The following is a 14,341-nucleotide window of genomic DNA, read 5'->3' as shown; positions in this document are numbered from 1 at the left end:
ATATATATATATATATATATTAAAAAATAAATGTAATAAATGATTATTCTAGATGACAGACAAATAATAATTTTTATGTAGTTTATTTTATAATTTTTTTTAAATAGTTATATAAATATCAATTAAAATCATATTTATTAAATTGAAATATTTAAAAATTTTATTAACTTCAAAGTAATAAATGTTAAATTGCTTTTTATAAGCTATTTATGAAGATAAACTTTACGTTTTTCTCCACCCTTTCGTATTGACTAATCTTCTTTTATTAGTGGATTCGATAGTTTTTTTTAAAGAAAAATTAAAAAAAAAAGAGGAATAAAAAGAATAAAACCACTTGATTAAAATCTCTCCAAAGCAATATATAAATATTCAGCATGTGCATTATCCTCAAATTTTTTTAAAGAGAGTATCAATTGAGAAAATATGGAAATGAGTAGGATAATGAATAAGATATGTAAATTTTATTTTAATATGATCAAATCTTTATATTGATTTATATAAGATTATATATCATTTTTATATTTTACTTTTACACACTTTTCTGCTTACTAATATTTAGAATGGAAGTAAAAGTTTATCTTATTGAAAGAACATTTTGTGAACATTTTTATGCAGATGACTAGTGAATTTCGAAAAGAAACTAAAGTAAACTCTCTTAGTTTCGATGCAGATAACATTCTTCTTATGGGAATTTTTAGAAAACAGTAAGACAGAACGATAGTAAAACCTAAAGGTGGTCATGGCTGGTAAGGGAGGCATTGACAAAGAAACTACCTCACGTATATCCAACTATACCCACTTTTACAACTACAGAATGTTTTCTACATATCATTTTCTTCTGACTATTGCAGAATTCTATGCTTTTAAATTACAATTTTTTTTCTCCCTTGTTCCTACTTTAATCTATTACCAAAAATTATTTACATTTTATTGTATTAAAGTAAACAACATATAAAACTTTTAACTCAGATTAAAAAAAAGTCAACTTGAAAGGAAATGCTAATATAGACATTAAATAAACTATTTAAAATGTGAAAAATCAGTAGAATTAAATTTAGATAAGTCATTACTATCACGTAACTGAATGAAATTCTTCATAACTCAATAAATAAGACGAACTGATTGATTCATGAATACTTTTACTCACTTACATAATTGAATTTGATACATATTTTCAAGTTTAAATTAGTTGCTTGCTTGTAAGAGAAGAGAACCACTTACATCTGAAAAGTCTTAACTGTCAACTGAATTGATAAATATGTAGAAAGTTAAACATATTAAAACAATAAATTTAAATATAAAACGAATTAATAATTAATTTTTGAAAAATATTCTAAAGTAAAGTTTTAAAGAATTTTAAAAGTATATATAGGCTTATATAAATTTTATTTAACTACTAGATAGATATAAATTTATTAAAGAAATAAAATAAATTTTAAGTGAAAATTTCAAAATAAATAAATAAATAAAAGACCATTTATTCTTTAAGAAAAATCCTCTCTATTTAGTTTTGAACTTGATAAAATATTTAAACAAAATATCAATAATTCATATTTAGGATATCATATCATATAAAATATACATTCAGAAAAACATAAAATAAAATATTCTAAGAATTGAAAAATCAATATACCTTGCTTATATATATAAATATATATATATATATACCATAACTTTTATATTGATTTATATAAGATTATATATCATTTTTATATTTTACTTTTACACACTTTTCTGCTTACTAATATTTAGAATGGAAGTAAAAGTTTATCTTATTGAAAGAACATTTTGTGAACATTTTTATGCAGATGACTAGTGAATTTCGAAAAGAAACTAAAGTAAACTCTCTTAGTTTCGATGCAGATAACATTCTTCTTATGGGAATTTTTAGAAAACAGTAAGACAGAACGATAGTAAAACCTAAAGGTGGTCATGGCTGGTAAGGGAGGCATTGACAAAGAAACTACCTCACGTATATCCAACTATACCCACTTTTACAACTACAGAATGTTTTCTACATATCATTTTCTTCTGACTATTGCAGAATTCTATGCTTTTAAATTACAATTTTTTTTCTCCCTTGTTCCTACTTTAATCTATTACCAAAAATTATTTACATTTTATTGTATTAAAGTAAACAACATATAAAACTTTTAACTCAGATTAAAAAAAAATAAAATAAATTAGAATGATTTATAATTTAATAAAATTAAAACATATTTTTATAAGATTTACGATACGTTTATTAATTTATCTCTTTAAAATTTATATCAATTTTTGCTTTTTTTTTAAACGCTAAAATAGATAAATTAGCCCTGTAAATAAATTAAATTTCTATAGTAATTGCGTTATGTTTTAATTGAAAATAATTAATTAATAAATTACATCAACCTCGTTAAAATATTTTTTAAATGAATAATGTATGTGACTAATGGCTCAATTTAAAGTATCAAAGGACGTATCAAAATTGCGACTACATCTATATCCCATTATTATATTGACACATTTCAGCTATTTTGTAATTGGTGAGCCACAATTCTAATATAGTTAATTCTGCTTCGTGATAATTACATCTACAACAATTCAGATTAGTTACAGCAGAATAGTTGTTTAAACGCATATAACAGTTACAAATTTACGTACGAATCGTTTCATTTTACGTGTTAATTTACCATTTTTTAATTTACATTTTATAAATTAAAAATTCACGCTATTTATTGTATATATTTTTTTTTTACATTAAAAATTTATTTTAAACGTTTAAAAATAATTTAATTAAGATAGAATGTAAACGGACAAACCTGTAAACAACGGCCACTGAAGGAAGCATAAAAAATGTCCGTTGTTCGGAGGTTATCGTATTTTTCATTATTATTAATTTATAATTATATAATCCGATTTAATTAGGTTAATTACTTAACTTAATTTTAGATAAATTTAATTTTAATTTTAATTAAAGAATTATTAATTAATATAACATTTTAAAATAGTTTAAAGCATATTTTTTTTATATTATTTATTTTACATTGAAAAAAATTTTTAAATACTTATCTAAAGCGAAATTTAATTAGTGATATAATTTTTATAAAATTATATTATTATATTTCTTATCTAAAAATGATTATTATTTTTTAAATATTTCTTTTGTTATAATAAAATAAGAAAATTAAATATTTCTTACCGTTTTATCTCCGAGGTTGTGTACAATACAATGAAGATAAACAGTTTGTCCTATCTGTGTAGTGACGTTCCTTGAAGAACTATTATCAAAAGATGGAGTTACACGTCCTAAAAAACTCCAATAATCGCTGATGCGAGAATTTTGGCCAAACCTTTTAATTCTTCCATTCCAGTTAAAGCCCTTTCTATGAGCTACATAGTCCCATATATACATTCGAGAGCCTGCAAAATTATTAATTTCAATATTAAATTTTATAATTTAGCATTTATTTTTTAGAGTATCTATAGAATAGAGTGTCTGTCTATCTGTTCTCTATATACTCCCAAACTCTGGCTGTTATGGACCAAAGTTTTTTAGAGTTACTCTATAGGACCCTACGGAAAATATAGTCTACCATGAAACTTAGACACCCCATATCTTCCTTTGACACTTCGTGATAAACGTAACAATAGTAGGTTATGTTTTCATTTTAATTCTTGTCCTTATAACTTTTTAGTCCTGGTTGAATCTGTTATATTTGCAAATTTTATGTATTTTTAATATATTATTTTTTCCAATTTTTATCTATGGTGTATATTAATAAATTTGAATTTTCCTGAATTTATTTACATTTTCTTTTCCTGTATAGAATACTAAATAATTGAAGAATAAAACAGAATTTAAACTTAAAAAAATGATTAATTCATAGGAAAGATTTATCAATAATAAGATAAATAAAACGTTAACTTTTTCCCTATTATTACATAATTAAACCATTTAAATGCACCACAGAAAATTAAAAAAAAATTCAATTTAACATTTTAAAAATGAATAAAATTCAGGAAAAAAATTATATTATCGTAATATTTAAAATATATATATTTTTTCCNTAACAGTAAATGAGAGGAAAAAATATACACGACTAAGTTTTTGATCACTTTACTCTTGCTAAGGATTAATTATAACATAAATAAATAAATAAACGATATGTATTGTATTTAGAAGGGTGTATGAGAACTATGAGTTCTCATAATGTTGAATTGAAGGGTTGAATTGTGTTGTGTGTTGAATTGAAGGGTTGAATAATGTTGAATTGAAGGGTGTATGAGAACTATGAGTTCTCATACACCCTTCAATTCAACATTATTCAACCCTTCAATTCAACACACAACACAATTCAACCCTTCAATTCAACATTATGAGAACTCATAGTTCTCATACACCCTTCTAAATACAATACATATCGTTTATTTATTTATTTATGTTATAATTAATCCTTAGCAAGAGTAAAGTGATCAAAAACTTAGTCGTGTATATTTTTTCCTCTCATTTACTGTTAATAACTGAATTTTTCTATATTTTTAATTAGATGTTTGCTTATGAAATTTTAATAAGATACCATCTCATTAATCTATATATCATATATAATAATTATATATCTAAATTAATAATTTCTGTTATTGATAGTGATTATGTGATGTAAACTCGTATTAATTTACATTATATAAATTACAAGTATATATATATTATATATATTAATTTTCCTTTCTGGTAAGGCAATACAATTGCAAACAATCGATTAACATTTCCATATTGAAACACGATCAAGTTAAATTTATTAATTTTATAAAATTAAGACATAAAAATGTTAAATGTTTCGACAGCAGAATCGTTTCAGTTTGTTGACATCATTTACTAAAAATTTAATATGATCTAACATTAAACATTAGTTTAAATTCCTTGTTAAAAAAAGAAACTAAGTTAATAAGTGTCAAGTACATTTGGTTACCATTTCATAAATTATTATTATTATTTTTTTTTATTTTTTTAAAGTAAAATAATTTCCTTGTTGCCAATAAAACTAAGTGAAATATAATAATAATTTAAAATATTTTCTCTTAGTTAGGAGAAAGTTTTGGAAATTTCCAAGCAAAATTTAATATATTTTCTTAAAATTGATTGACATCACTCTTAACTTCATTTCATAATCCTGCTCTGGGCAATTAAACAAAATAAAGTTTATGTCAATTTTAAAAGTAATTTATTTTGTATATCTAAGAATAGTTAATATACTAAGATAAATATAATTAACCTAAAGATAATTTTTGTATTTTTGTGTTTATATACATGATACTTATATATTTTATATAATTTTCTATTTAAATAATAAATAATTTCATAATTTTAACAATTCTTCTTCCTGTTTGTCTGTCAGTTTTATTAGTTTAAAAAGTTTATTAATTTTTTTTAATATTTAGATACAAGCTTCTAAATATAGTATTGTTTTTAAATAAATTCTCTTCTCTTCACTACAAAATAATCATTAACTTTATATATATATATTATAAGTTATTATATTTAAAAAATAAATATGCACTCACCTTGCAATATATAACCCATAAATATAATTTAAAAAAGGAAGAAGAAGAGGAAAAACATCATTGTATCAATAATTTAGATAGCGGTTCTTTATTCCTTAACGAGCAATTATCTAGCTTTTTGGACGATCATAGAAAAAAGTAAAATTGTTCTGTTAACAAATGCGAAGAAAATCCAATTTAGAAAACCAGATTATCTTATTGATCTTAAATGATAAATGAATTAGAATGTGGATATCTAATAAATGTGTTTCTTCTCCTTTTTTTTCTGTAAACTAAAATAAACAAGAAGAAGAAGAAGAAGAGGAGGAGGGGAAAAGAAACCTGTCTCCCTTGAAAGGTTTGTTGGTTTGTAATTTCCGTTTCTAAGAAATGTTGTTTGCTCGAAGAGAAAAGGTCTGAGATAAAGACAGGCAACATTATATGTTGTACAAATAACAATCCTAATCAATATTTATCGATCAGTACATAAAGCCTTAGAAAATAACGTTATGAGTAAATAGCCTAATTATTATTTAAATATAAAATTAATTATTGAAGAATACATTAGATTTTTTCCTGTTGGGGTTTTTTTTTCTCTTGCATATTCTAAAGTGTTTTAAAAATTAATGATCTTGTTAAGTAACTTGGCTTAAAAATATACATATATTTTTTTTTCTAGAATATCTTTTATCCTTACTTTATTACTAGTTGTGTACTTTAGTTACGTCTATCCTACTCTTCCATTAATGGTAATGCTGTACGTGATGTTGCATTCAGAGAGTTTATAATTAGATTCATTTTGGTTATTCTTTTGTGTTACTTTCGTAGCAAGACTCGATGAAAAATTAATAATAATAAAAAGAATATATTACTCGTTAGAAAAAAAAATATTAAGGTTTTAAATTAATCTTTTAAAATATTATTTAAGATTAATTAACGATCATTTTATAATGAAAGTTCTATCTGCAAATTTTAACTATCGAATTTTAAGTATCGAATTTTTAAATATTCTTCATAAAATTTAATGTTATTTAAGTGTAAAACCGAAAATATAATAAATTTAGATTCAAATATTACATTTATATGTAAAATAATACGTTAATAAATACTTTATATGTAGATTATCTCGTAAGTTTGATGATTTTAGAATCTGGTTTAAAAAGCGAATTCTATAAAATCTTCACAAGACACAAAAGTTATTTTAAAAAAATAAAAAAAAAGTAACGACGATTTTTAATGGTTGAAAAGTCAAACGGCAAGTAAAAACTACCACCAATCACCGATTAGTAATGATAAGTAAGCATAAATAATATATATCTAATCCAGATTTGTCTAGAAAGGCGTCAAACCTTATCTCCGTAACGGAAGTTGTACAACATGTGCTGGAGGGCGAATCAGAAAAACGACAGCTATCCGACCTCGATACGGTCACCTCCCATTATGGCTGTCTCCAGCAGTGACAAAAGACAAGGACTTGCAAGAGAATTCTAGTGGTTGAGTAGACTCGTGCGATACCACAAAAGAGGTTACAACATTTATCGTAATGGTCCAAGAAGTGGTTCGTGCTTTTCTTTATATTCTTCCACTACAATTTTACCAGTTGTTGAATGAGTACTTCTAGATTAGATAAACTTTGACACGGTTGATGATTACTAAGAAAGATTTACTAGTATCTAACATTGATGATGAATAAAACATTTTCATCTTCTTCGCCCTAGTTTCTCGGGAAATAAATTAATGACTCACTTTATATATATGAAAATCATGAATGTTTTGTCATATATAGCTGAAAAATGAGCTTTAATAAATAAATAAATAAATAAATAAACCATAGTTTTTTTTTCGATAAATAAAGGAGATTTGTAAACGTTGATAGTAAAGAAAATTGATGAAAATGAGGAAACGTATCACGAACATTAAAAATGATAAACACACACACATACAAAATAAAAAATAAATAAATTATTCAAGTAAAATTTAATCAATTTTATAATATATTATCATTAAATTTAGTGTATAATATATTTAAATTTATAAAAATTGTCAAAAAGTATTAAAGAGTTTTGTAGATTTTACATAAATCCTAAGAAAATAAAAATATTGAATTTTCAGAAATTCTTGCATTATAGACGATCAATTGTTTTCATAATCTAATATTATATTCAAAACTTACGTATTTCACAGTATTTCTAATACAATATTCATGATATTCATGATTATTCTTCAGTAGTAGTAGCACTATAAGTATGTGAATTCTTAAGAGAATTTATATATATATATATATATATACATCAATGATGTCAACTTGAAAGGAAATGCTAATATAGACATTAAATAAACTATTTAAAATGTGAAAAATCAGTAGAATTAAATTTAGATAAGTCATTACTATCACGTAACTGAATGAAATTCTTCATAACTCAATAAATAAGACGAACTGATTGATTCATGAATACTTTTACTCACTTACATAATTGAATTTGATACATATTTTCAAGTTTAAATTAGTTGCTTGCTTGTAAGAGAAGAGAACCACTTACATCTGAAAAGTCTTAACTGTCAACTGAATTGATAAATATGTAGAAAGTTAAACATATTAAAACAATAAATTTAAATATAAAACGAATTAATAATTAATTTTTGAAAAATATTCTAAAGTAAAGTTTTAAAGAATTTTAAAAGTATATATAGGCTTATATAAATTTTATTTAACTACTAGATAGATATAAATTTATTAAAGAAATAAAATAAATTTTAAGTGAAAATTTCAAAATAAATAAATAAATAAAAGACCATTTATTCTTTAAGAAAAATCCTCTCTATTTAGTTTTGAACTTGATAAAATATTTAAACAAAATATCAATAATTCATATTTAGGATATCATATCATATAAAATATACATTCAGAAAAACATAAAATAAAATATTCTAAGAATTGAAAAATCAATATACCTTGCTTATATATATAAATATATATATATATATACCATAACTTTTATATTGATTTATATAAGATTATATATCATTTTTATATTTTACTTTTACACACTTTTCTGCTTACTAATATTTAGAATGGAAGTAAAAGTTTATCTTATTGAAAGAACATTTTGTGAACATTTTTATGCAGATGACTAGTGAATTTCGAAAAGAAACTAAAGTAAACTCTCTTAGTTTCGATGCAGATAACATTCTTCTTATGGGAATTTTTAGAAAACAGTAAGACAGAACGATAGTAAAACCTAAAGGTGGTCATGGCTGGTAAGGGAGGCATTGACAAAGAAACTACCTCACGTATATCCAACTATACCCACTTTTACAACTACAGAATGTTTTCTACATATCATTTTCTTCTGACTATTGCAGAATTCTATGCTTTTAAATTACAATTTTTTTTCTCCCTTGTTCCTACTTTAATCTATTACCAAAAATTATTTACATTTTATTGTATTAAAGTAAACAACATATAAAACTTTTAACTCAGATTAAAAAAAAATAAAATAAATTAGAATGATTTATAATTTAATAAAATTAAAACATATTTTTATAAGATTTACGATACGTTTATTAATTTATCTCTTTAAAATTTATATCAATTTTTGCTTTTTTTTTAAACGCTAAAATAGATAAATTAGCCCTGTAAATAAATTAAATTTCTATAGTAATTGCGTTATGTTTTAATTGAAAATAATTAATTAATAAATTACATCAACCTCGTTAAAATATTTTTTAAATGAATAATGTATGTGACTAATGGCTCAATTTAAAGTATCAAAGGACGTATCAAAATTGCGACTACATCTATATCCCATTATTATATTGACACATTTCAGCTATTTTGTAATTGGTGAGCCACAATTCTAATATAGTTAATTCTGCTTCGTGATAATTACATCTACAACAATTCAGATTAGTTACAGCAGAATAGTTGTTTAAACGCATATAACAGTTACAAATTTACGTACGAATCGTTTCATTTTACGTGTTAATTTACCATTTTTTAATTTACATTTTATAAATTAAAAATTCACGCTATTTATTGTATATATTTTTTTTTTACATTAAAAATTTATTTTAAACGTTTAAAAATAATTTAATTAAGATAGAATGTAAACGGACAAACCTGTAAACAACGGCCACTGAAGGAAGCATAAAAAATGTCCGTTGTTCGGAGGTTATCGTATTTTTCATTATTATTAATTTATAATTATATAATCCGATTTAATTAGGTTAATTACTTAACTTAATTTTAGATAAATTTAATTTTAATTTTAATTAAAGAATTATTAATTAATATAACATTTTAAAATAGTTTAAAGCATATTTTTTTTATATTATTTATTTTACATTGAAAAAAATTTTTAAATACTTATCTAAAGCGAAATTTAATTAGTGATATAATTTTTATAAAATTATATTATTATATTTCTTATCTAAAAATGATTATTATTTTTTAAATATTTCTTTTGTTATAATAAAATAAGAAAATTAAATATTTCTTACCGTTTTATCTCCGAGGTTGTGTACAATACAATGAAGATAAACAGTTTGTCCTATCTGTGTAGTGACGTTCCTTGAAGAACTATTATCAAAAGATGGAGTTACACGTCCTAAAAAACTCCAATAATCGCTGATGCGAGAATTTTGGCCAAACCTTTTAATTCTTCCATTCCAGTTAAAGCCCTTTCTATGAGCTACATAGTCCCATATATACATTCGAGAGCCTGCAAAATTATTAATTTCAATATTAAATTTTATAATTTAGCATTTATTTTTTAGAGTATCTATAGAATAGAGTGTCTGTCTATCTGTTCTCTATATACTCCCAAACTCTGGCTGTTATGGACCAAAGTTTTTTAGAGTTACTCTATAGGACCCTACGGAAAATATAGTCTACCATGAAACTTAGACACCCCATATCTTCCTTTGACACTTCGTGATAAACGTAACAATAGTAGGTTATGTTTTCATTTTAATTCTTGTCCTTATAACTTTTTAGTCCTGGTTGAATCTGTTATATTTGCAAATTTTATGTATTTTTAATATATTATTTTTTCCAATTTTTATCTATGGTGTATATTAATAAATTTGAATTTTCCTGAATTTATTTACATTTTCTTTTCCTGTATAGAATACTAAATAATTGAAGAATAAAACAGAATTTAAACTTAAAAAAATGATTAATTCATAGGAAAGATTTATCAATAATAAGATAAATAAAACGTTAACTTTTTCCCTATTATTACATAATTAAACCATTTAAATGCACCACAGAAAATTAAAAAAAAATTCAATTTAACATTTTAAAAATGAATAAAATTCAGGAAAAAAATTATATTATCGTAANAATTTATAAAAATTGTCAAAAAGTATTAAAGAGTTTTGTAGATTTTACATAAATCCTAAGAAAATAAAAATATTGAATTTTCAGAAATTCTTGCATTATAGACGATCAATTGTTTTCATAATCTAATATTATATTCAAAACTTACGTATTTCACAGTATTTCTAATACAATATTCATGATATTCATGATTATTCTTCAGTAGTAGTAGCACTATAAGTATGTGAATTCTTAAGAGAATTTATATATATATATATATATATACATCAATGATGTCAACTTGAAAGGAAATGCTAATATAGACATTAAATAAACTATTTAAAATGTGAAAAATCAGTAGAATTAAATTTAGATAAGTCATTACTATCACGTAACTGAATGAAATTCTTCATAACTCAATAAATAAGACGAACTGATTGATTCATGAATACTTTTACTCACTTACATAATTGAATTTGATACATATTTTCAAGTTTAAATTAGTTGCTTGCTTGTAAGAGAAGAGAACCACTTACATCTGAAAAGTCTTAACTGTCAACTGAATTGATAAATATGTAGAAAGTTAAACATATTAAAACAATAAATTTAAATATAAAACGAATTAATAATTAATTTTTGAAAAATATTCTAAAGTAAAGTTTTAAAGAATTTTAAAAGTATATATAGGCTTATATAAATTTTATTTAACTACTAGATAGATATAAATTTATTAAAGAAATAAAATAAATTTTAAGTGAAAATTTCAAAATAAATAAATAAATAAAAGACCATTTATTCTTTAAGAAAAATCCTCTCTATTTAGTTTTGAACTTGATAAAATATTTAAACAAAATATCAATAATTCATATTTAGGATATCATATCATATAAAATATACATTCAGAAAAACATAAAATAAAATATTCTAAGAATTGAAAAATCAATATACCTTGCTTATATATATAAATATATATATATATATACCATAACTTTTATATTGATTTATATAAGATTATATATCATTTTTATATTTTACTTTTACACACTTTTCTGCTTACTAATATTTAGAATGGAAGTAAAAGTTTATCTTATTGAAAGAACATTTTGTGAACATTTTTATGCAGATGACTAGTGAATTTCGAAAAGAAACTAAAGTAAACTCTCTTAGTTTCGATGCAGATAACATTCTTCTTATGGGAATTTTTAGAAAACAGTAAGACAGAACGATAGTAAAACCTAAAGGTGGTCATGGCTGGTAAGGGAGGCATTGACAAAGAAACTACCTCACGTATATCCAACTATACCCACTTTTACAACTACAGAATGTTTTCTACATATCATTTTCTTCTGACTATTGCAGAATTCTATGCTTTTAAATTACAATTTTTTTTCTCCCTTGTTCCTACTTTAATCTATTACCAAAAATTATTTACATTTTATTGTATTAAAGTAAACAACATATAAAACTTTTAACTCAGATTAAAAAAAAATAAAATAAATTAGAATGATTTATAATTTAATAAAATTAAAACATATTTTTATAAGATTTACGATACGTTTATTAATTTATCTCTTTAAAATTTATATCAATTTTTGCTTTTTTTTTAAACGCTAAAATAGATAAATTAGCCCTGTAAATAAATTAAATTTCTATAGTAATTGCGTTATGTTTTAATTGAAAATAATTAATTAATAAATTACATCAACCTCGTTAAAATATTTTTTAAATGAATAATGTATGTGACTAATGGCTCAATTTAAAGTATCAAAGGACGTATCAAAATTGCGACTACATCTATATCCCATTATTATATTGACACATTTCAGCTATTTTGTAATTGGTGAGCCACAATTCTAATATAGTTAATTCTGCTTCGTGATAATTACATCTACAACAATTCAGATTAGTTACAGCAGAATAGTTGTTTAAACGCATATAACAGTTACAAATTTACGTACGAATCGTTTCATTTTACGTGTTAATTTACCATTTTTTAATTTACATTTTATAAATTAAAAATTCACGCTATTTATTGTATATATTTTTTTTTTACATTAAAAATTTATTTTAAACGTTTAAAAATAATTTAATTAAGATAGAATGTAAACGGACAAACCTGTAAACAACGGCCACTGAAGGAAGCATAAAAAATGTCCGTTGTTCGGAGGTTATCGTATTTTTCATTATTATTAATTTATAATTATATAATCCGATTTAATTAGGTTAATTACTTAACTTAATTTTAGATAAATTTAATTTTAATTTTAATTAAAGAATTATTAATTAATATAACATTTTAAAATAGTTTAAAGCATATTTTTTTTATATTATTTATTTTACATTGAAAAAAATTTTTAAATACTTATCTAAAGCGAAATTTAATTAGTGATATAATTTTTATAAAATTATATTATTATATTTCTTATCTAAAAATGATTATTATTTTTTAAATATTTCTTTTGTTATAATAAAATAAGAAAATTAAATATTTCTTACCGTTTTATCTCCGAGGTTGTGTACAATACAATGAAGATAAACAGTTTGTCCTATCTGTGTAGTGACGTTCCTTGAAGAACTATTATCAAAAGATGGAGTTACACGTCCTAAAAAACTCCAATAATCGCTGATGCGAGAATTTTGGCCAAACCTTTTAATTCTTCCATTCCAGTTAAAGCCCTTTCTATGAGCTACATAGTCCCATATATACATTCGAGAGCCTGCAAAATTATTAATTTCAATATTAAATTTTATAATTTAGCATTTATTTTTTAGAGTATCTATAGAATAGAGTGTCTGTCTATCTGTTCTCTATATACTCCCAAACTCTGGCTGTTATGGACCAAAGTTTTTTAGAGTTACTCTATAGGACCCTACGGAAAATATAGTCTACCATGAAACTTAGACACCCCATATCTTCCTTTGACACTTCGTGATAAACGTAACAATAGTAGGTTATGTTTTCATTTTAATTCTTGTCCTTATAACTTTTTAGTCCTGGTTGAATCTGTTATATTTGCAAATTTTATGTATTTTTAATATATTATTTTTTCCAATTTTTATCTATGGTGTATATTAATAAATTTGAATTTTCCTGAATTTATTTACATTTTCTTTTCCTGTATAGAATACTAAATAATTGAAGAATAAAACAGAATTTAAACTTAAAAAAATGATTAATTCATAGGAAAGATTTATCAATAATAAGATAAATAAAACGTTAACTTTTTCCCTATTATTACATAATTAAACCATTTAAATGCACCACAGAAAATTAAAAAAAAATTCAATTTAACATTTTAAAAATGAATAAAATTCAGGAAAAAAATTATATTATCGTAATATTTAAAATATATATATTTTTTCCTCTTACTGTAAAGGAGAATTTTTATAATTGAACATTATATTAAGTAATAAGATTCTATTGAATGTATTTATAAATACATTCAATAGAATCTTATTACTTAATATAATGTTCAATTATAAAAATTCTCCTTTACAGTA

The 14,341-nt window shown here is 22.7% G+C and overlaps 2 protein-coding genes across 2 annotated transcripts in view; both read right to left on the bottom strand.

Annotated features, from left to right (window-relative positions):
- Positions 1-3,499, bottom strand: part of LOC111620726 — a 50,383-nt gene extending 46,884 nt beyond the window's left edge. The window contains exon 1 of the mRNA XM_023362750.1: positions 3,182-3,499. Within this exon, the coding sequence (XP_023218518.1) occupies positions 3,182-3,394 (213 nt within the window). The 5' untranslated portion in view covers positions 3,395-3,499. The remainder of the gene's footprint in view (positions 1-3,181) is intronic.
- A 6,506-nt stretch (positions 3,500-10,005) lies between these two features.
- Positions 10,006-14,341, bottom strand: part of LOC111620641 — a 110,791-nt gene continuing 106,455 nt past the window's right edge. The window contains exons 2-4 of the mRNA XM_023362651.1: positions 13,337-13,557; positions 13,203-13,206; positions 10,006-10,241 (exon numbers count right to left, since the gene is read on the bottom strand). Coding sequence (XP_023218419.1) covers positions 10,006-10,241; positions 13,203-13,206; positions 13,337-13,557 — 461 coding nt within the window. The remainder of the gene's footprint in view (positions 10,242-13,202; positions 13,207-13,336; positions 13,558-14,341) is intronic.

The sequence above is a fragment of the Centruroides sculpturatus genome, unplaced genomic scaffold (assembly GCF_000671375.1).
Source record: "Centruroides sculpturatus isolate CEXI.00-Female unplaced genomic scaffold, Cexi_2.0 scaffold102, whole genome shotgun sequence".
Lineage (NCBI taxonomy): Eukaryota > Metazoa > Arthropoda > Arachnida > Scorpiones > Buthidae > Centruroides > Centruroides sculpturatus.
Note: the sequence above shows the minus strand (reverse complement) of the source record. Positions and strands in the feature narration are given on the sequence as shown.